Source organism: Gouania willdenowi, chromosome 12, assembly GCF_900634775.1.
Source record: "Gouania willdenowi chromosome 12, fGouWil2.1, whole genome shotgun sequence".
NCBI classification, from domain to species: domain Eukaryota; kingdom Metazoa; phylum Chordata; class Actinopteri; order Blenniiformes; family Gobiesocidae; genus Gouania; species Gouania willdenowi.
The window spans coordinates 12,438,157-12,458,746 of NC_041055.1; the positions used below are offsets into that span (position 1 = coordinate 12,438,157).

A 20,590-nucleotide genomic window follows, 5' to 3' on the forward strand; every position below is an offset into this window, starting at 1 on the left:
CTGGGTGTCTCTTCTGCACTATGATGAGTGTGTGTGGCTTCAATTGAAACTAAGTCCATACTTCTTGTGCAATATAATGTTTCACCTTAGCAGAGGGGAGGTGCGCAAGGTCAGATTTCAGTAGGAACTCCCATATTTCAGGGCTGCTCCACCCAGAGTGTGTAACTGGGATGGAGGCGCGCAGGGACTGACTTAAGTAAAGGGGGAGAATAGTGCGCAGTCAAAAACAGCGCAGCTTTTTTTACTTGCTCGCATGAGAGTGTATGCTATAGTTTCTGTAGAGTTGTGTGTGTATAGTGAGCTTCACGTTGGGGTTGTGTGTGCATGTTTGTAGGGTGTTTCTGCAGGCTTCACCTAACCAAACATTCGTAGTCACAGAGCAGCTGTTCGACAGATGCTCAAGTTAATACAATAGCTTAAGCCAGGTAATTCAAACCACAGAAAATACCAGGAAGGAAGGACTTCAGACAGGAAGCTGCTGACACTGTTAATGCATAAAATCGTGAGATTATACAACATTAATCCATTGGATAATTCACGGACAGCGCTCTGATCAGCCAGTCTAACTTTATTACAGCACAGACGTTTCTATTCACGTAGGCCACCTCATTTTCCCACACACATTCACAGGGTGTGGCTCCGATGACTCTAGTGGACCCTGTGAAACAAACATGCTGCATTCAGTATACCGCTCAGTAAGCTCACATCATTAGGTGGACATTAGTAGTATTTTTGAGTCGATGACCACATTTGAAAAAAAAAATCACTGATCATTTGAGTAGGGATGGGTACCAACAAAATTCATTCGGTACTACCTCGTACCATTTCAAGGAAAATCAAACAGTACCATGTTTTGGTACCTAAACGCATCCTTCTGACGGAGACAATGGAAGAGTTCTCGATGTCCGTGCAGGACATGAACATACAAAACATTGCACACACAAGAGTTTCATGACATCAGTAGCTGCAAGTTGAGCAAACATGGCTGATAGTAAGCAGTCCAAAATATTGTTCCGCTTTTTAAAATGCGATTCAGCACTTGCAAAAAAACACGACGGGTATAAATTTGAGCTTCACTCTGGCACTTAAAAACATTGTATTTCTTACTCCTCTGCTGTGTCGACTACAAGAGAGTTGGAGAAAAAAAAAAGAGAGCGTTGGCGATAAGGCAGGCAACACTGGAATTGAGTGTGTAAAACGCTTCAGTGTCCACCATCCCCCTTGAAATGGACAGAAGTGTCCGGTATTAAAGAGAAAGTAAATGGAAGCGCTCCGCTCTAAGGACTCTCCTTTTTTGGGGGGACCATAGCTCAGTGGTAGTGGGCCGTCCAGTAACCACAAGGTTGGGTGTTCGAATCCAGCTCTATCCAAGTAATTGTCGTTGTGTATTTGGGCAAGGCACTTTACCCACATTGCCTCATATGTGCATGAAGGTCGGTGGTGGTCAGAAGGGTTGTAGGTCCGAAATGACAGCCACTCAGTCTGCCCCAGGGCAGCTGTGGCTACATTGTAGCTTACCACCGCCGGTATGACTGATGTGAGTGACTGGTGTGAATGAATAATGGTTTCTGTAACATGCTTTGAGTCTCCTCGAAAATAGTGCAAGCCATTATTATTATTTTTACCGTGCAGCTGCACGGGCTAAATAAACAAAATAAGCTCACACACAGCAAACGCTACATCCGCTTTCAGAGTCGGTAGACTCAGAAAACAGACCGGACTCAGCCGTTCCAAGCGAGCAACATTTTCGTTGCACATAGGTTTTCATCTAAGAATGGGCAGGACATTTGTGACGTGCCATGAGAAAAGTAAGACAGGATGCGTTTTCAGTTATTTACAGATTCTGAAAGTTGAGATTCTAGGCTTTCCAATGGTATCACACACATAGAAATTAAATAATGATATGAAGAAGTTATTGCCACTTTAATGTTCTCAGGAGACAAAACAGTCTTCACAGATTTTAGAGTTCTATTTCATAATATTTCGTGAGATGTCTCACTATGGGATGTGACCGCCATTTACATTCCTCAGAAGCACTCTATTTCACTATGCCAATCTTGATTGGCCAGTGAAGCACGACAGTCCGCTGGGAAACCCTCCCACCTACTATAAAAGCAGGAGACTGACAGTGCGCGCCATTCAAAAACCTCTTCTCCTCTCAGTTATCTCACAAAGTTCTGTCCAGTTTAACTGTCCACAGTTTATTTTCTAGTCGATGGATGTTGGCAGGACTTTCGACTACTGAAGACTACACCAGGTTGAGAAGTGGTTAAAGCAGCTCTTACCTCGCTCTGCATGGTGTGTCCCGTCTTCATTGCCACAAAACATGTGGAATCTCCGAGCCTCAGCTCCGGCTAACTACTCCCTCCGGCGCTGCTGCTTCGGCGCACGTGTTGGTCCCAGCGGCCTCTCACTCTGGTGATAGCCCCGCTGCTAGCGTCGTGTCGCAAGACCATCTTAAGACCTCTGCCCTTGACACCTCCGGGTGCACGTTGGTCTCTCTGCTGGCCCCTCACGATGGTGTGCGGCCTAGCTCCAGCTCTGTCTCATGGTACTCAAGCTTCGGGACTCAAGCGACCCAGCTGCTGTTCGGATATCCAACGCCGTCCCCGACTTCTGCAACGTTCCGGCTCCAAAACTGGAACTGTTTGTTTGTGACATTTTTGCCCTGGAAAATAGTACGACCCACATTCAGGTGCAAACTCAATCAGAGATCATCGTTGCAGTCAATATGACACAATACACAGCGGAGATGGGAAAAAATTCTCCAGTTAACCTTTCTACTATAAAAAGATATTTAAATAAAACAATAGTCAATATTAACAGCCAAGTGTGTGTGCGTGAGGGAGAGAAACAGCCGTGGCTGCCCGTGTGTCCGGTGTGGCTGCGCTGCAGAAGATGCTTTGCGGGGAGATCCATAGATATTTGAAAACAAGATTCTTGTTGAGAAAGATTATTATTATTCTGGATACAGTGGAAACAATAGTTTTATTAATATTGTGAACCTATTTATATTGTAGGGAAGATATTATATACAAATATGTAATATGTAATTGGAGTCTAAAGCCACAAAAAACACCACTTTAAAAAGAAAATAGACTAATGTAAGACCTCTTTACAGTTATTTGACTCATTTTGCGCTTGCGAACCTGGTAAAAAAACAGAGCCCACCGTGCCTGACGAGAGTTTAATCTTTTAGCTGACCTGATGTACTCGAGGTTCCTATGGTCGGTCCATACCACAAAAGGGTGCTCTGCGCCCTCCAAATAATGCCTCCACTCCTCTAATGCAGACTTAATGGCCAGGAGCTCTTGGTTGCCAATGTCATAATTCTGCTCAGCAGAGGTCAGGTGCCTGGAAAAAAAAGCACACAGATGCAGCCTACCATCTCTCACGCTTCGCTGAGAGAGAACCGCCCCTACACCAACATCTGAAGCATCTACTTCACAACAAACTGCCTTCCTGGATCTGCAATACACAGCAGACGAGAAGATGTGAACCTGGGCCTAAGTTCAGAAAAAGCCTGGTCAGCTGAAGGATTCCAACAAAACGGAACTTTAAGAGAAGTTAAGGCATGCAGTGGTGCAGCAATGGAGCTAAATCTTTTAATAAACCTCTGATAAAAGTTTGCAAACCCCAAAAATCGCAAAAGTTGTTTACGGTTAACTGGGGTCGGCCATTCCGCCACAGCCCTGACTTTTTCTTTGTCCATCTCAACCCTTCCTTCAGAGATTACATGTCCAAGAAAAGAAGTTGAGGGAGCATGAAACACACATTTTTCAGCTTTCACAAATAAATGGTTATTCATATTGACAGCCAGGGCAATCAGGGAATCCAAGTCCTCCGGGAGATTCATGGGAAACAGCTGATCACGGACAGGGCCGGCCAGCCCATAAAGGAAAGTGTCCCTCAGTGAGGCCTCGTTCCAGGCACAGCCCGTGGAGAGAGTCCGAAACTCAATTGCGAAGTCAATCACTGATTTTCTGCCCTGACGCAACGCTGCCCGCGCTCGTGCCGACTCTTGTCCACCGGGGCGTCGATCAAAGATCTTTGACAGCGTGTCAGCAAACACGTCCACAGACTCACACAGCCGCGATTGGCTATTCCACTCAGCAGTGGCCCAAGCCTCTGCTCTCCCAGACAGGTGGGAAATCATGTACGCCACCTTGGACCTCTCTGTTGGAAATGCTCCTGGCTGCATTTCGAAGTGGAGACCACAGTGGACCAGGAAGAGTCGCGAGTCTCCGGAGTCCCCAGAGAAATGCGCTGGGTTTGACAGCTGTGAAGGCGGCATCGCTGCGGCAACAGCAGTTGGCGGTCCCGATGAGAGGCCCGGAACCTCCGGAGACGAGTGATGAGTGATGAGTTGCTGGAGCTGTTCGGTGAGTTGGGTTAACGGTGTTTCCACTGAAGCGTGTCGACGTGAAAGATCTTGGAGCCCCGCCGTTAACCCAGCCAACTGCTCATCATGTTGAGTGAGGCGGCTTCTCTGCATTCTTATCGCTCCTCGAAGCGTGTCAGAGTCTGCTGGGTCCATCATGGTTGGTCTGTTCTGTCACGAGTAGCAGACAGGACCCAATTGCAGGACTCAGAGGCAGGGTTACTTGGCAAAGTCTTTATTCTTTACAGAACAGACACTAGACTGACGTGAGGTGCAGGACGATCCTCAACCTGGGCGCGTGGCCCACCTGGACTTCAAACCGACGATTAGGACAGACCAGGCATGAAAGACTAACAGACCAACAAGAGTAATACACACAGACAGGATATATATAGGTGACATGATGATGAGCAGACTGGCTACAGGTGTGGCGCTGACAGGACCGCCCAGAACATGTGACCCTTCCACCAGTGGAAGGTGATCCTCAGCCGAGTCGCTGACTGTGTGTGTGTGTGTGTGTGCGTGTGTGCGTGTGCGCGTGCGCGTGTGTGTGTGTGTGTGTGTGTGTGGAGCGAATATCTTCCTGGTCAATGAGCTCTTATTGTCCCCCCATGCTTGGCAACCTTTTAGCGTTAATTAATTGCTTTTCACTGGTATCATCTGATTAATAAGAGGTACGCTACCCAAAGAGCGCTTCCCCTAGCAAGGTTTATCCTTTTTCTGCACATTAAACCAGGTCTTTTTGTTTGAAGAGTAATTGTCTATGTACTCATAGCAACTAATGGGACAGTTTTCTCAGGAAAAATTTGGTACCCCCCCTGCTGTCAAGTGGCATCGGGCCGGCAAGACAGTCCGACGCGGTAAGGAGGAGGCGCGCAAAATGAAAACGATGAATGTTGAACTAGGCTGTCTGTCGCAAGCAGCTTCAAAAGGGTAAGGTACAGATTGTTTACGAGAGTATCGGTCAAAAATGTCAAAATGTAAACTTGGTTGAGGCTGCAGTCCTCAATCTCCGTCTCAATTTTCCTGAAATTGAGTAAAAACAAAAGAGTAAAAGAAGAATCGTTCAGAAATAACAAAGGAGGAAAAAAAACGTGAGCTCAAAAAAATCATGGCCAATAAAAGAATAAAAAAATGAAAACTTCAGCTCCAAAAGCTGAGGCAACAGAGGGCTCTTTCTTCAACGGATGTAACCATATCTTGCATTGTGGGGGCCTCCCCTCAACGAGAAAATAAAAGGAAAGAAAAGCAAACAAAAACAAACCTATTAGTAACACTATTTTCTTCCCTTTTGTTTGTTTTTTTCTCATAAAGGCAAAAGCAGTGTAAATAAATGAGCAACATAATGAATAAAAGCAAAGATAAATGATGGGCACACATGGTCTCATGTGGCAAACAGAAGGGTTCTGTGTGAAGTTCTGGTGGTCCTGTGTTTCAGCTCATAGTTATGAATGTGTGTGACTGTAAGTCTGGTCTGTCTGCTTAGAGCACACCTTTTAAGTGTATCTCAAAGCGTGTGAGAGAATAAATGAAAACAAAATAATCTAGCGTACAGTCAGAAAATAGAGGGGTTAGTATTGTCCTATCGAATGAGAAGCTTGTTGGCTATTTGCTAGTTGTCCCCCCCATGCCAAAGTTTAAGGCTAAAGTGATATAGCACTACCACCAAAGGCTGTGGTGGACTTCTTATGGCTTGGTGTCCTCGTGGCTTTTGAAACAGTGTCTTTTTTGGTGAAGATGTTCCAGCAGACGTGTGATCAGTCTGCAGTTGCTGCCCATCATTCAGGCAGTAATCGTGGCGTTTAACCCGCAACTCATTGGTGGGGGAGTGTCCAATCAACTCCGACGCCCACAGGTTCTCAGTCTTTGATGATGGGGCAGGATATGGTAATCCCAGCATTGGCATGCGGCCCATTCCATAGACGATGAAGAGTTGACTTGGGACTGAGCGAGTTATTTCGTTGCAGCATTGCTTTGCTGAATGGGCGAGTTGAGTCCTTTGATAGTCGATTTCCTTCTGATGCTTGGTCCTTTGTATGATGTTGACATTTCATTAGCATAAGAGTTGAAGGTGATTTCATTCATTAAGAGCTTTCATTGAAGATGTCGTTTCTTCAGGGACAACCGCAAAGCCAACAGAAACTAACAATAAAATAATAAAAAATGATAATGATGATAACAGTAATATTAAAATAAAATAAAATGAAATACTGTATTCATCTGTGTGTGTTTGAGTGTGTGTTGCTCATAGTCATTTTAGAGTGGACCCCAGATATATCAAACATGAAATCAAATGAAATTTAAAATAAAAATAAAAATAGCGTCTGTGTTGTAATGGCTTAGCACTATTCTGTAGACAGAGGGAAAGGTGAGAAACCACAACGTTGTGTCTCTCTCTGTGTGTGTGTGTGTGGGGGTGTGCCTCCCTCTCTCTCTGTGTGTGCGTGCGTGCGTGTGTGTGGGTGTGCCTCCCCGTGCCACACGTCCGCACGTTCAGCTGAGAAAAAAAAAACCAAAACGCACAGAAAACACAGCAGCCGACTCTCGTCCAAAATGAAAGCATTAAAGCCAAACAACCAAAGGGTGAAATCTGATTCCATTCACACGTTTAAACAAAATAAAAACAAAGATAAAAAAGAAGTAAAACTCACCGAAAGCATGATCTGAGTTCACATCATACCAAGATTGTATATGCGGATGCATATATTATTTGTTTATTGGATTCTTCATCTGTTTGATTCCCATTATCAGTGTTTACTCCCTGTAGTCTTCACTACACTTTAGGTTAGGGTTGGGGTTTTAATCTTTTTTGATATCGGTACAGAGGTGAACTCAGTCCATGGTACCGGGGTGTTTTGGAAACTTTGGTTGCTTGTCTATCCTATGGTCAGGACCTCACAGGCTGTCCGTGGAGGTGCCTGAACAAAACCAAAGTAAATAATGACCAGCCGTACTAGATGCCTGAACAAAAATATCCGAGCCCGAAGAAAAATATAGGGAACTTATAATATTAAAAAGCAAAGAACTTCAACCATTTGACCCTCTCTCATGGCAGTTTCTTCACTGCGTCAAAACACAGAACAGCTGAAGGAGGAGAGAACCTCCAGAATTATGAAAATCAATACAGTGCTCGACTGGTTGCCTTTCTATCAACACAGAGCGAATATATATATGTAAATGAAAATTTATATATATATAAAAAAAGGCAGCTTTACCTTAATAGTCCGAATTGGTGTTTGAGGATCAACCGATGGTTCGTGGTCCAGTCTATGTCCGAGGGGCAGACCACCGTGAGGCAGACTCGGAAGTCCCATGCCATAAAAGACTGGATTTGGGGTTTTAAGTGCGTCCACTCACCGGTGCTGGTCCACGGCAGAAGCCCCCAAGAGTAGAAGATGGATCCTGTTCGTGATCACCAATTTGTCACGGCAAATTTGCGGTTGACCTCATTTGGAGACATGATTTATTGCTCTGGTTGAATGATGGAGTCCAGGTGAGGCATTGATGATTTTATAAAAAAGGTTTATTGTAAAATAAAATAAAAAGGAGTAAAAAAGAAGCTTCCATCCTGAAAGAATGAAAGGCAAAAGGCTCGTGGCAGAGCAAAAAGGCAAGACCCGCTCTAACTAACAGTTTCACAGCTTAAGCTTTTATACAGATAACAGAAAAAGTTCCACCCTGAGGCGAGGAGAAGGAGGGAGTCAGATGCCCAACAGTGGAAACATTTGAGGATGATGAAGACGTGTATATTATGAGGAAGGTTGGGCACCACACTTATCTATCCTTGATAGTGTGTGCGTTCGTGTATATCTGCATGTGAGTTTGAGTTTTGGCCTTCAGCAGAGACTCTGTGTTGCACTGTGTACAATACAATCTGTACTGTTTAATCTAACATGATTCAGCTGTTCAAAAGTGCGAAGAGTAATGGAGTCATCATGTATTAAAACATGACAAATTGTACACATGAACATACATTTGATGATATGATGATTAATATAAAAATTGCCAGAACAATCGGATAAAATATATAATGTAAAGATGGGCTTAAGACCCTATTTTCCATTTCTGTCCACTGGGGAGCATCCGTTGTACTGAAATAATACCTGATGGACCTAAGTTGCGCTGCCCAGTAATACCACATTATATTTGGACATTTCAGTCTTCCCTCGCCATGAGATAAATGAAGTAGGGACGGCCTTATCCTAGCTCTTTGGTTTTTCCATATGAAGCTTAGTATTAATGTTTTAATCTTCTTAAACCAAACATTTGGAGGTGGTAAGGGAATATTCTGAAAGATGTACAGCAATTTGGGGAGTATATTCATTCAGAGAGTGTCCTGTGAGATTGTACGTGCCTATGCATGTTTACCAACATCTGCGCAAAGGTATAGCATACATACACACACATCCATTTACGTATATAGACACATTTTTTTAAAATTTTATTCACTTTTTATTTCATATTAATTATTTTTTATTATTATCAATATTTTTTCTAATTATTTTATTTTATTTGTTGATTAAAGTGTCCATATGTGCACTTGGCACCAGGACACCCAAGGCCGCAGTTTGATGATCGACTTCGTAGTCGTGTCATCGGACTTGCGGCCGCATGTCTTGGACACTCGGGTAAAGAGAGGGGCGGAGCTGTCAACTGATCACCACCTGGTGGTGAGTTGGCTCCGATGGCGGGGGAGGATGCCGGTTAGACCTGGCAGACCCAAACGTATAGTGAGGGTCTGCTGGGAACGCCTGGCAGAGTCTCCCGTCAGAAGGAGCTTCAACTCCCACCTCCGGAAAAACTTCAACCATGTCTCGGAGGAGGCGGGGGACATTGAGTCCGAGTGGGCCATGTTCCGTGCCTCTGTTGCTGAGGCGGCTGATCGGTGCTGTGGCCGCAAGGTAGTCAGTGCCTGTCGTGGCGGCAATACCCGAACCCGTTGGTGGACACCGGGGGTGAGGGATGCCGTCAAGCTGAAGAAGGAGTCCTACCGGGCCTTTTTGGCCTGTGGGACTCCGGAGGCAGCAGACAGGTACCGACGGGCCAACCAGAGTGCAGCCACGGCGGTCGCCGAGGCAAAAGCCCGGACATGGGAGGAGTTTGGTGAGGCCATGGAGAACGACTTCCCGACGGCTTCGAAGAGATTCTGGACCACCATCAGGCGTCTCAGGAGGGGGAAGCAGTGCACCGTCAACACTATGTATGGTGCGGATGGTGCACTGCTGACCTCGACTCGAGACGTTGTGGATCGGTGGGGGGAATACTTCGAAGACCTCCTCAATCCTACCGACACGCCTTCCAATCAGGAAGCAGGGCCCAGGGGCCCGAGAGTGGGCACTCCTATCTCTGGGGCTGAGGTTGCCAAGGTGGTTAAAAAGCTCCTCGGTGGCAGGGCTCCGGGGGTGGATGAGATCCGCCCGGAGTTCCTCAAGGCCCTGGATGTTGTGGGGCTGTCATGGCTGACACGACTCTGCAACATCGCGTGGACATCGGGGGCAGTGCCTCTGGATTGGCAGACCGGGGTGGTGGTCCCCCTTTTTAAGAAGGGGGACCGGAGGGTGTGTTCCATTTATAGAGGGATCACACTCCTCAGCCTCCCCGGTAAGGTCTATTCAGGGGTACTGGAGAGGAGGGTCTGCCGGATAGTTGAACCTCGGATTCAGGAGGAGCAATGTGGTTTTCGTCCTGGCTGTGGAACTGTGGACCAGCTCTACACCCTCAGCAGGGTCCTTGAGGGGTCATGGGAATTTGCCCAACCAGTCCACATGTGTTTTGTGGACCTGGAAAAGGCATTTGACCTTGTCCCTCGGGGATTCCTGTGGGGGGTCCTCCGGGAGTATGGGGTATTGAACCTCCTGATAGGAGCTGTTCGTTCCCTGTATGACCGGAGTCAGAGTCTGGTCCGCATTGCCGGCAGTAAGTCGAAATCGTTTCCGGCGAGGGTTGGATTCCGCCAGGGCTGCCCTTTGTCACCGATTCTGTTCATAACTTTTATGGACAGAATTTCTAGGCGCAGTCAGGGCATTGAGGGGGTCCGGTTCGGGGGCCTCAGTATTGCATCACTGCTTTTTGCAGATGATGTGGTCCTGTTGGCTCCAACATACTGTGACCTTCAACTCTCACTGGATCGGTTCGCAGCCGAGTGTGAAGCGGCCGGAATGAGAATCAGCACCTCCAAATCCGAGTCCATGGTTCTCGACCGGAAAAAGGTGGAGTGCCTTCTCCGGGTTGGAGATGAGGTTCTGCCCCAGGTGGAGGAGTTCAAGTACCTCGGGGTCTTGTTCACGAGTGAGGGAAGGATGGAGCGAGAGATCGACAGGCGGATTGGTGCGGCGTCTGCAGTGATGCGGAGTCTGCACCGGTCCGTCATTGTAAAAAGGGAGCTGAGCCAAAAAGCAAAGCTCTCGATTTACAGGTCGGTCTACGTTCCAACCCTCACGAACAAGATCACGGGTACAAGCGGCCGAAATGAGTTTCCTCCGTAGGGTGGCTGGGCTCTCCCTTAGAGATAGGATGAGAAGCTCAGTCATTCGGGAGGGGCTCAAAGTAGAGTCGCTGCTCCTCCGCATCGAGAAGAGCCAGATGAGGTGGCTCAGGCACCTAATTAGGATGCCCCCTGAACGCCTCCCTAGTGAGGCGTTCAGGACACGTCCCTCCGGAAGGAGGCCCCGGGGAAGACCCAGGACACGCTGGAGAGACTATATCTCTTGGCTGGCCTGGGAACGTCTCGGGGTCCCCCTGGAAGAGCTGGAGGAAGTGGCCGGGGAGAGGGAAGTCTGGGCCTCCCTACTGAGGATGCTGCCCCCGCGACCCGGAAACGGCTAAGCGGGATAAGATGGATGGATGGATGTTGATTAAAGTGATTCTTACAGTCCAGAGCTAATTGTTTTATGAAACGATATCAAAATGTTCAAGACATGGTTTTAAGTTTGACAGACAATTTGTGTTAATGTTTTACGTATTCTCTTGTTTAAAAAGAATTCCAATTTTAAGGTTTTACTAGGATGATGTCTTATGCATAATTTATGCACATCTGCATTAAAACTAGAAATAATTTACCGTATGCAGAATAACATGGCTTGATAATCACACTGTATGTTGTCTTTAAGTAAAAGCATAGCTTATAGCACAGATCTTGTGAAAGTAGACCTCAAGGAATATAGTCATAAATCAAATATTAACATATCAGTAAATTATACAAAAATTTACCTTTTGTTACAGTTCTGAATAGGCATATGTTATTAACCTATTAACTATACAATGCCAGATACTAATACTTGAATTTCAATTCAACTTTATTTATAAAAAGCTAACTAAAAGAAAAATTCATAATATAGTGCTCATAACAAAATATAAAATTAAGAAAAAGACAACAATTCCACGTAAACGAGCATCAGCTACAGTGGGGAGAATAAATCCCCTTTTAGAATAGAAGCTTTTATTGTCATTATACACATGTACAACAACATTAAAGTGCTCTCCAAGAATGACATAAAACACACACTTAAATAAAATACTGGAAAAGGAAAAATGTATAAATATATAATCCTAAAAAAGCTATTCAGCAAACTATATACCATATACATATATATACTACACACACAATATAAAAATATAAACTGACCAGTTGGGAGATAAATAAATATGGCACAGTGTATTGCACTTTGATGTGGATTATTGCACATGTAGTTTGAGCCATGGGAAGAAGATGGTTATTTTTTGTTCAGGGTTCTCATGGCCCAGGGATAAAAACTGTTTGCCTTTCTGGAGGTGCGAGCTTTGATTGATCTGTATCTCCTTCTGAGGGGAGCTGGGTGGGAGTGGTCAGAGAGGATGGCTCTAAACCGGCTCTTCCAGTTCAGGCAGGGGGCAGCTGATGATCTTCTGGTTGGTGTTGATCACCCGCTGCAGAGCCTTCTTGTCTGCTGCTGTGCTCCCAGTGAACCACACAGTGGTGCAATAGGACAGCACACTTTCAATGATCGCCCCATAGAAGAACACCAGCAGCTTCTGCTCCAGTTGGTTTTTCCTCAGGATCCTGAGGAAGTGCACATGTTTGTGGCCCATGAGAGCTCCTCCTGAATAACATCCAAGATGAATTTCAATACTTTCTCCACCAGGTCACCATTGATGATGAGAGGAGAGTAGTCCACTAGGTTCTTCCTCCTTTAAGATATGTGTAGGGGAATTTTTCCGGTACAATAAGAGGCCACAGTGAGGATATTTTACCATTTTAGACCGTACTTTAGGTGAAAAAGTGGGGGGAACTGATGCATTTGCAGTTGTTGAAGGAGGGGGAGCAACTGCTGCAGCAGTTTGGTAAGGAGAAGGAGTGACTGGGATAGGTTCAGCAGGGGTAGGTAGGCATTGGGCACGGCTGCACATCTTGAGGTGTACTTCCATATCAGGTTTTCTGAGAATAATTTTGCTACACAAGGCCAACGGAAATGAACCACATCTCTGCACTATAAAGTGCAACGGCAAATCAACATATCTAAAACAAATAGAAACAAAATAAAATGATTGTTACAGACAAAGAATAGAACAAGAACAACAAAAAATAAATTGGATCACTAATAGGAGCAAAACAATGTTTTATCAGCATTGATATCAGATGTGCATTTACACAATAGGATGTCTGCATGCATGTGACTCTTACCTTTAAATGCTATTGCATTTTTTTACATGTGCATCAGGGTGCTTCACCAACTTATAGATCTTACATGACTTCAGTTGAGGACAAATAGAGCAGTGTTACTGCTTGCAGCATGTTGTGCAGCAGCTCACCTCAGGTTTCAAGTTGCTGACAAAAATTGAAACATCCATCCATCCATTTTCAGACCCACTTATTCCTGTTTGTCAGGGTCATGAGGGTCTGCCGGTGCCCATCTCAAAGCTCTCATTGGGCGCTGGGCGGGGGTACACCCTGGACAGGGCGCCAGAAATTGAAACATGCATCTGAAAAATAAAAATATTTAAAACATTACGCATCAGTTAGTGAAATTAATTCATTAGGAAAAGTTGCTTTAATTCTATAATAACACATAAAGAGAGAGAACATAAGATTTGGTCAGAGAATATTTTTTATTTAAAAATCAACACAAAATCTTCAAATCTACATTTAAGACTCATTTAGTTTTAATTTAGATTACGACGAACCTCTGCTAAATAAGACAAATCATGCCATCCTTTTTTAATGGACACACAAATACAACAATATATCAAACTACAGATTTTTATATTTCCCAGGGTAAACTGTGAAACCTTTATTATAAAAATGGACTCAATTATTACCATCTAATGGTATCAAAATTAACCCTTGCAACTAATTTCAATGTCATGACAAGTAATAGAAAGTGTTTTCATTTCATCTATTTGAAAAAAAATAGGCCACATTAGCTTGGCTTTATAAAAATAAAAAATGCTTTGTGCTAATGTCGTTATTTTATTTTAATAGATCCTCGAATGAAACTAATAGATAGATAGATAGATAGATAGTTTTATTAATCCACCATCACAGAAGCTCACATCAGATAGAGTTCAGTAAAAAAGATACAAGAAGGACCAATAAGAACATTAATGTTGGCAACAAAACATTTAAAATCATCAGTAAAAACATTACCAAAAATCTCCCTCTCAATCATACGCAACAGAGAAAAAGAGTGCTTTTAACTTTGGCAGTTTGTTCCACTTCTTTGCAGCATAAAAACTAAATGCAGCATCACCATGTTTACTGTGAACTCTGGTCTCCACTATCTGACCTGTGCCCATAGATCTGAGAGACCTTCTGCGTTCATACCTGACTAACATCTCACTGATAAATTCTGGACCAAACCCATTCACAGATTTATACACCACCAGCATAACTTTAAAGTCTATTCTGAGGCTGACTGGGAGCCAGTGTAAATATTTTAAAACTGGAGTAATGTGTTCTGACCTCTTTGTTCCTAGTTAAGACCCGAGCTGCAGCGTTCTGAACCAGCTGTAACTGATTGATGCTTTTTTAGAGATAAAAGCATGGACCAGTTTCTCCTGATCTTTCTGAGTCATTAAACCTTTCACTCTGGAGATGTATTTTAGGTGGTAGAAGGCTGTTTTTGTGATATATTTGATCTGACTGCTAAATCTCAGATCTGAGTCAATCAGAACACCACGGTTTTTGACGTGGTCTTTAGCTTTTAAAGATCGAGACTCAAGGTACTTGCTGATAGCAGTCCTCTTTTTCTTGTTACCAAAGACATCACCATCTTGTCATGATTTAATTGAAGGAAGTTTTCTCATCCAGCAGTTTACTTTTTCTAAGCAGTCACACAACATCTCTATACATAGTCATCTGGGTTCAGTGATAGATATAGTTGTGTATCATCTGCGTAGCTCTGATAATCAACCTTATAGTTCTGTAAAATTTGTCCTAAAGGAAGCATATAAAGGCTAAACAGAAGGGGTCCAAGAACAGAGCCCTGAGGAACCCCACAGGACATTGGTAATCTGTCAGATTCAAAGTTTCCAGTGCTTACAAAATAACTTCGCTCGTCCAAGTAGGACTTAAACCAGGGGTGCTCACACTTTTTCAGCATGCGAGCTACTTATAAAATTACCAAGTCACAATGATCTACCCCAGATCTACCCACCACAAAAATGCAAAACATATATTTCAAATATATTTATTTTCACATATATTGAGGATTCTTTACATGTACATTGTATGTTGATGTACCTTGCATAACCGCATGAGCTAATTTTGCACAACACAACATAATTAACTATGAACATTTTTTGTAATTACCCGAGTTTACTTTGATGACTTGCACTGAACTGAATCAGCGACGGATGCATAGTCCGGACAGTAGCTGCTGACAGCCAGCCTCAAGCACACTTCCAAATGTTCATCAGTCATGGTGGAATGGTACTTGGACTTAATGATCTTCATGTGGGAAAAGGCTGACTCACATAAATAAGTGGAGCCGAATAATGCAGTCAAGGAGGTAGCACATTTCCTCATGTTGGGGTACTTTACCTCTGTGAGTAAGTTCCAGAACTGTCCATGAGCTCTTGACTTCAGCTCAATGTCGGCTTGTAGAGTCAAAATCTCATCTTCCACTCCAGAAGAGTTCAGGTCAAACAGTGTTGCAATTTTTGATGCGAGTGAATCAACATCAGCATCTTCCCGAAAAGGATAGAACATGAATGTAGCGACTGGCTCGAGCAAAGAAAAGTCTTGAAAGCGTTTGTCAAACTCTGACAGACAATTGTCAATCTGCTCCATGTAGCGTCAAGTTGCACGCAGGCCTTCCCTTGCGTCTCCAGCTCTGATGCCAGGTTCTGGAAATTTGCCAAATCATGGCGCTGCAGCTTTGAGGAGAGATGTTGCATCTTTCGTTTGAAAGCATTAACTGAGATGATCATATTGATCACTGTTTTGTCTTTTCCTTGCAGCTGTAGATTAAGGTCATTCAACATGTTTGTCAGATCGGTTAAAAATGCCAAGTCTAACAGCCACTGATCATCATTTAGTTGCTTGTATTCTGCATGTCCAGTGACACAGAAAAATTCCTTAATCTCAGGACAGAGCTCTCGAAATCTTTGCAGGAATTTTCCTCGACTAAGCCATCTCACGTGAGTATGTAGCAACAACTCAGAGTGGTTGCAGTCAGCCTTCTCCAGATGCGCACGGAATAACCGTCTTTGAAGAGATCTGGCTCAAATAGAACAGGCAATCTTTGTTGCCACATCCATGATCTCTTTCATGTTGAGCATTTTAGCACATAACGCTTGTTGGTGGATTATGCAATGGTAATTCAGGAAGTCTGGGAAAGCATCGTCCTGCCTGCACTTGGCAATAAATCCATTCACGCGGCCAACCATTGCGGGTGCTCCATCCGTGGTGATAGACACCAATTTGTACACTGGGAGCTGAGTTTTCTCAATAAAGTTTTTAAATTACTGAAATATGTCCTCTCCTCACTTGTGTTCTTTCATGGGAAGTACTGTTAATGGCTCCTCTTTTGCAGTGATATCACTAAACACCATACGAATGAAAATGCACATCTCGGCTGTGTCACTCACGTCAGTAGATTCGTCCAACTGCAGTGAGAAACACTCACAATCTCCGATGTCCTTCCACATTCGCTGGGTTACATCCTTAGCCATGGCTTCACAGCGCCGTGTAACTGTACTTTTTGACAGCTGCAGAGCTTTGATTGAAGATTATACTTCTGCCTTGTTTTTAAAGTCTCGAAACAATGAGTCAGCTGCTTCAACGAATGCCTCTTTTACCATCTCTCCGTCTTGGAAGGACTTCATGTTATTAACGATGATGTGACTCACCCGGAATTAAGTATGTTGTGTGAAAAATGACTACTGTCCAGACAACTGGGATTTTAGTTCATTCACCTTTCTCTTTCTCAGCTCGCTTTTTGGCGGGAAGTCGGTGTCCGGAAATGCCTCTCCACATTTCCTTTCTTTGGTATTGCGATGGCAGACCGGCAGATGAGGCAAACGCACTTAGAAAATAACATTGTGAAAAAAAAGTCCACCTCCCATTCCGTATGAAAGTGATACGTTTTTATCTTCTTACTTGGTCCAGCAACCCCGCTCATTTTTGATGAATATAGGCTTTCTTTAGCTGAAAATTGGAGGTAACTCGCTGACTAGCTTGTTAGCTTTGCTGCACTTAGCGCTGTTGTTTGCGCATGCGCGGTGACCTAAAGGTCAGAAAAATTCAGTAGTCATCTGACTGGATGCCCTGCATGTCAATCAAGTGACGGGATGGCTGATAGGCTGACCTTTAGTTCACCGCGCATGCGCAACCAACGGCGCTAAGTGCAGCAAAGCTAACAAGCTAGTCAGCAAGTTACCTCCGATTTTAAGCCCTCGCTTTTTTGACGGGATGGATGATACGGTGACATCAGCTGCTGACGTCTGTTTTTTTGATGTCATGTGATCTACCAACACTACCTTTGCGATCGACTGGTAGATCGCGATCGACGTAGTGAGCACCCCTGACTTAAACCATTGCATTATTTTCCATTTAGTTCAACCCATGTTTGCAATCTGTTCCATTTACGCTCAGCTCTTCTACAATCAGATTTCAAATTCTGCATTATCTCAATTCTCCTCCAAGGTGTTTTCTGTGTGTTTGGTTTTCTCTTAGTTTTGATTGGAGCCACCACATCTATGACATTAGACTTTTGTATTAAACTCATCTTAAAGATTATCAACTGTCTCAGCACTCAAGGTTGGTGTCATCTCTATGGCTTCCATAAACTGTGCATGCTTTGTCATTTATGTACCTTTTCTTTAAACACGCTGAAGTAGAGGGGACAGATGTTACAGTGTCTAAGTAAAAAAAGACAGAAATGATCAGATGGAGCTAAGTTTCTTACATCAACAGCAAAGATATCAACACCTTTAGAGATAACCAGATCCAAAGTGTGACCTTGAGTGTGTGTTGGACCAGTCACATGTTGTATAAGACCAAAAGTGTCCATTAAAGCATACAGTTTTTTGCCAGTATTGTCCATGTTATTGTCTACAATATTGTTCAGGTATTGTCTTGCTACTCTGCACTGGCTTCCAATTAAGTTTCGCATAGAATATAAAATTTTAGTTCTCATGTTCCGAGTGTTACATGGTCAGGCCCCTAAATATATCTCGGACTTGTTGTTCCCCTACTCATCAGGGCGATGCCTTCGGTCTTCAGGTCAGGGTCTCCTAAAGACCCCAAAAACGAAATTTAAAACCAGAGGAGACCTGGCGTTCCAGGCTGTAGCTCCCAGACTCTGGAATAACCTGCACCAGTCTCTCAGGGAGCTCAACTGTCTGGACACTTTTAAAAACTGCTGAAGACTACACTTTACAGAAAAGCTTTTAGTTAACTGGATTTTAATTTTTATTTACCCTTTAATGTTGCTGTTCTTATGATGTTTATGCACTCTTGTTTTATTATTCTATTGTGTTGCACTTGTACCACAACTTTGTACAGAACTTTGTGATTTTATCTGCAAAAAGTGCTTTATAAATAAAACTTACTTACTTACTTACTTACTTACTTACTTACTTACATGAATATTAAAGTCACCTGTTATTATTAAAAAGTTTTATTCAGTGCATACAACTGACAGCAGTTCAGTTCCAGAATATTTTGGGGGTCTATAAACGACTAAAAACAGAACTCTTGAATCACCCTTCAGTAAGAATTACATATATTCAGAGGAGATAAAATCACCAAATGTTATTTCTTTGCACTGAAATATTGATTTGAAGATGGCAGCAACTCCACCACCTTTCCTGCAAGTGCGACACTTATTGAGATAAATAAAGTCTTGAGGTGCACTTTCATTGAGAATAGCAAATTGAACACAAGCTGTCCTGAGGAGAAGAGTGATCCTGGGCCTGGTATTGTTGAGTGGGATTGGTGGTGCTGATTAGTTATTTAGGGGAGAGAAGATAGGACCATGGTGGGGTAAAGGGTGGGGTGTCAGTCTTGTGCCAGCAAGAACCAGCTCGGTCATCTGGGCAGTTAATTCCAAGAAGGCAGAGGTAGGATAGAAGCTGGATGAGGTGGAAGCAGGTGAATTTTGGGGTGAAGCAGGTGGATCCTGAGATGAGGGGGGTGAGTTGACCTCTTCATTTTGGCAATTTAGATTTTCATTTCTTGATGAAAGCTCATCGACTCCATGTTCTTTCCTTGTTGTTTTGTTCTCCGATGGAACATGTTGTTTTTTGTCTTTATCGGGACTGATAGCAGTGTGACTGGTGAAGTAGAATAAGTTGGATGTGAAATGTTTCACAGCCTTGTTTAGACAAAAAAGTTAAAATTTTCTATAATATTTAGTGAAAGGGCAGCACAAGCCGAAGACAAAAATTGATCCAGGGAATAAATCCTTGAGAAGTTCAGATGTCCTTTGCGGACTGGGGGTATCGGGCCACTGATGAACACTTTGTTCTGCCACATGTCTTCCCATTAGCTGTGGGTGAGTCACTAAATGTCTCCCTGTCCACTTTAACACCACAGTCAACACTTCTGTACTAATGGTGATGCTTTACAGCATGGTGCAGCTCAGCAGCAATTATTTTGTTATCCAGGGACAAAGTAATTTCTCAAAAAAGTGAAGAAGTACCTGCCGTACATTTGTTGTTTTTATGCTTCTGGACCACACAGCCAGGGGATGTTATTACAATGAAATACATACAGATATAAACACGTACAGTATACATTAATGTATAAGTGGAAATATATGTTTGAAATTACAAGCAGAATTCAGCAAGCGTTAGTGAATTCTGCTTGCACGTTCCAATAACAAGGAATGTGAGCTGTGTTTAGAATGACAGGTTAGACAGGTTAGCTTTACCATACTGATGATGTGTTGTTGCAATATATACATTGCATGTTTGTTTGTTTTGTATTGCTGATTAACAGGAGCTGGTGGAGTACTACCAGACTCATTCACTGAAGGAAAGCTTCAAGCTGTTAGATACCACCTTGAAGTACCCCTACAAGTCAAGAGAGCGATCACTGCCACGAGTCAGCATACGTTCACCAGGTACTTTTAAAAAATAAAATTCCCCCTCTCCCCCTTATCCTCATTGAAATATTGTGGACAACAGTTAATATCAAGTGTTCATTTGAAACTACACTACGTATGTGGCTCGGGCCCGAGCCGTGTTTACAGAGGTACGGTAACTCCTGCACAACCGACAAGGTGTGCGTTTGGCATTTTGTATCCTGCACAGCTCCGTTATGACCTATAATGGACAGGAAAAAGTAATCCTGGATCTGAGCAACGCTATGCAGTTAAAAATAACATCATCAAACCTACGGAGGACCGCATTTGACTGACAAGTGTTTTCTGCCATCGGTCACCTTTGGTCCCAGATGATCAGCTGTTTTGATCTGAACTATGGAAGGAAACAACTCATATCTACACTTTCATATGCAAGAGGAAAATGTACTTCTTTTTTTCCTTTTTGAGTTATTTTCTATTGGAATGCCACCCTATGTTATGCCCTGTATATTTAAAGTGTACTGTTATATACAGTAAAGATAATTTAATTTGTTTTATTATTCAATTTTACTTATATATATATTTTTTCATTAGTTATGTCACCCTAAGTTGTGCTCAATATGTTTAATTTTTTGAACTTTTATATACAGTGGGAAGGTCTATTTCTCTTTTTCCTCTGTAATAAAAACTGATTTATATTAAT

The 20,590-nt window shown here is 43.3% G+C and overlaps 1 protein-coding gene across 15 annotated transcripts in view; it reads left to right on the plus strand.

Moving 5' to 3' along the window:
• Window positions 1-20,590, plus strand: part of vav2 (vav 2 guanine nucleotide exchange factor) — a 166,636-nt gene that overhangs the window by 115,519 nt on the left and 30,527 nt on the right. For 13 of the 15 annotated variants that reach the window (XR_003675304.1, XR_003675305.1, XR_003675306.1 and 10 more), the window contains one exon: window positions 19,803-19,926. The exons of the other annotated variants lie outside the window; for them this stretch is intronic. Coding sequence is in view for 10 of the 13 variants with exons in the window: in XM_028463684.1 (XP_028319485.1) it covers window positions 19,803-19,926 (124 nt within the window). In the remaining 3 variants the exon portion in view is untranslated. The remainder of the gene's footprint in view (window positions 1-19,802; window positions 19,927-20,590) is intronic. 15 annotated transcript variants of the gene reach the window in all.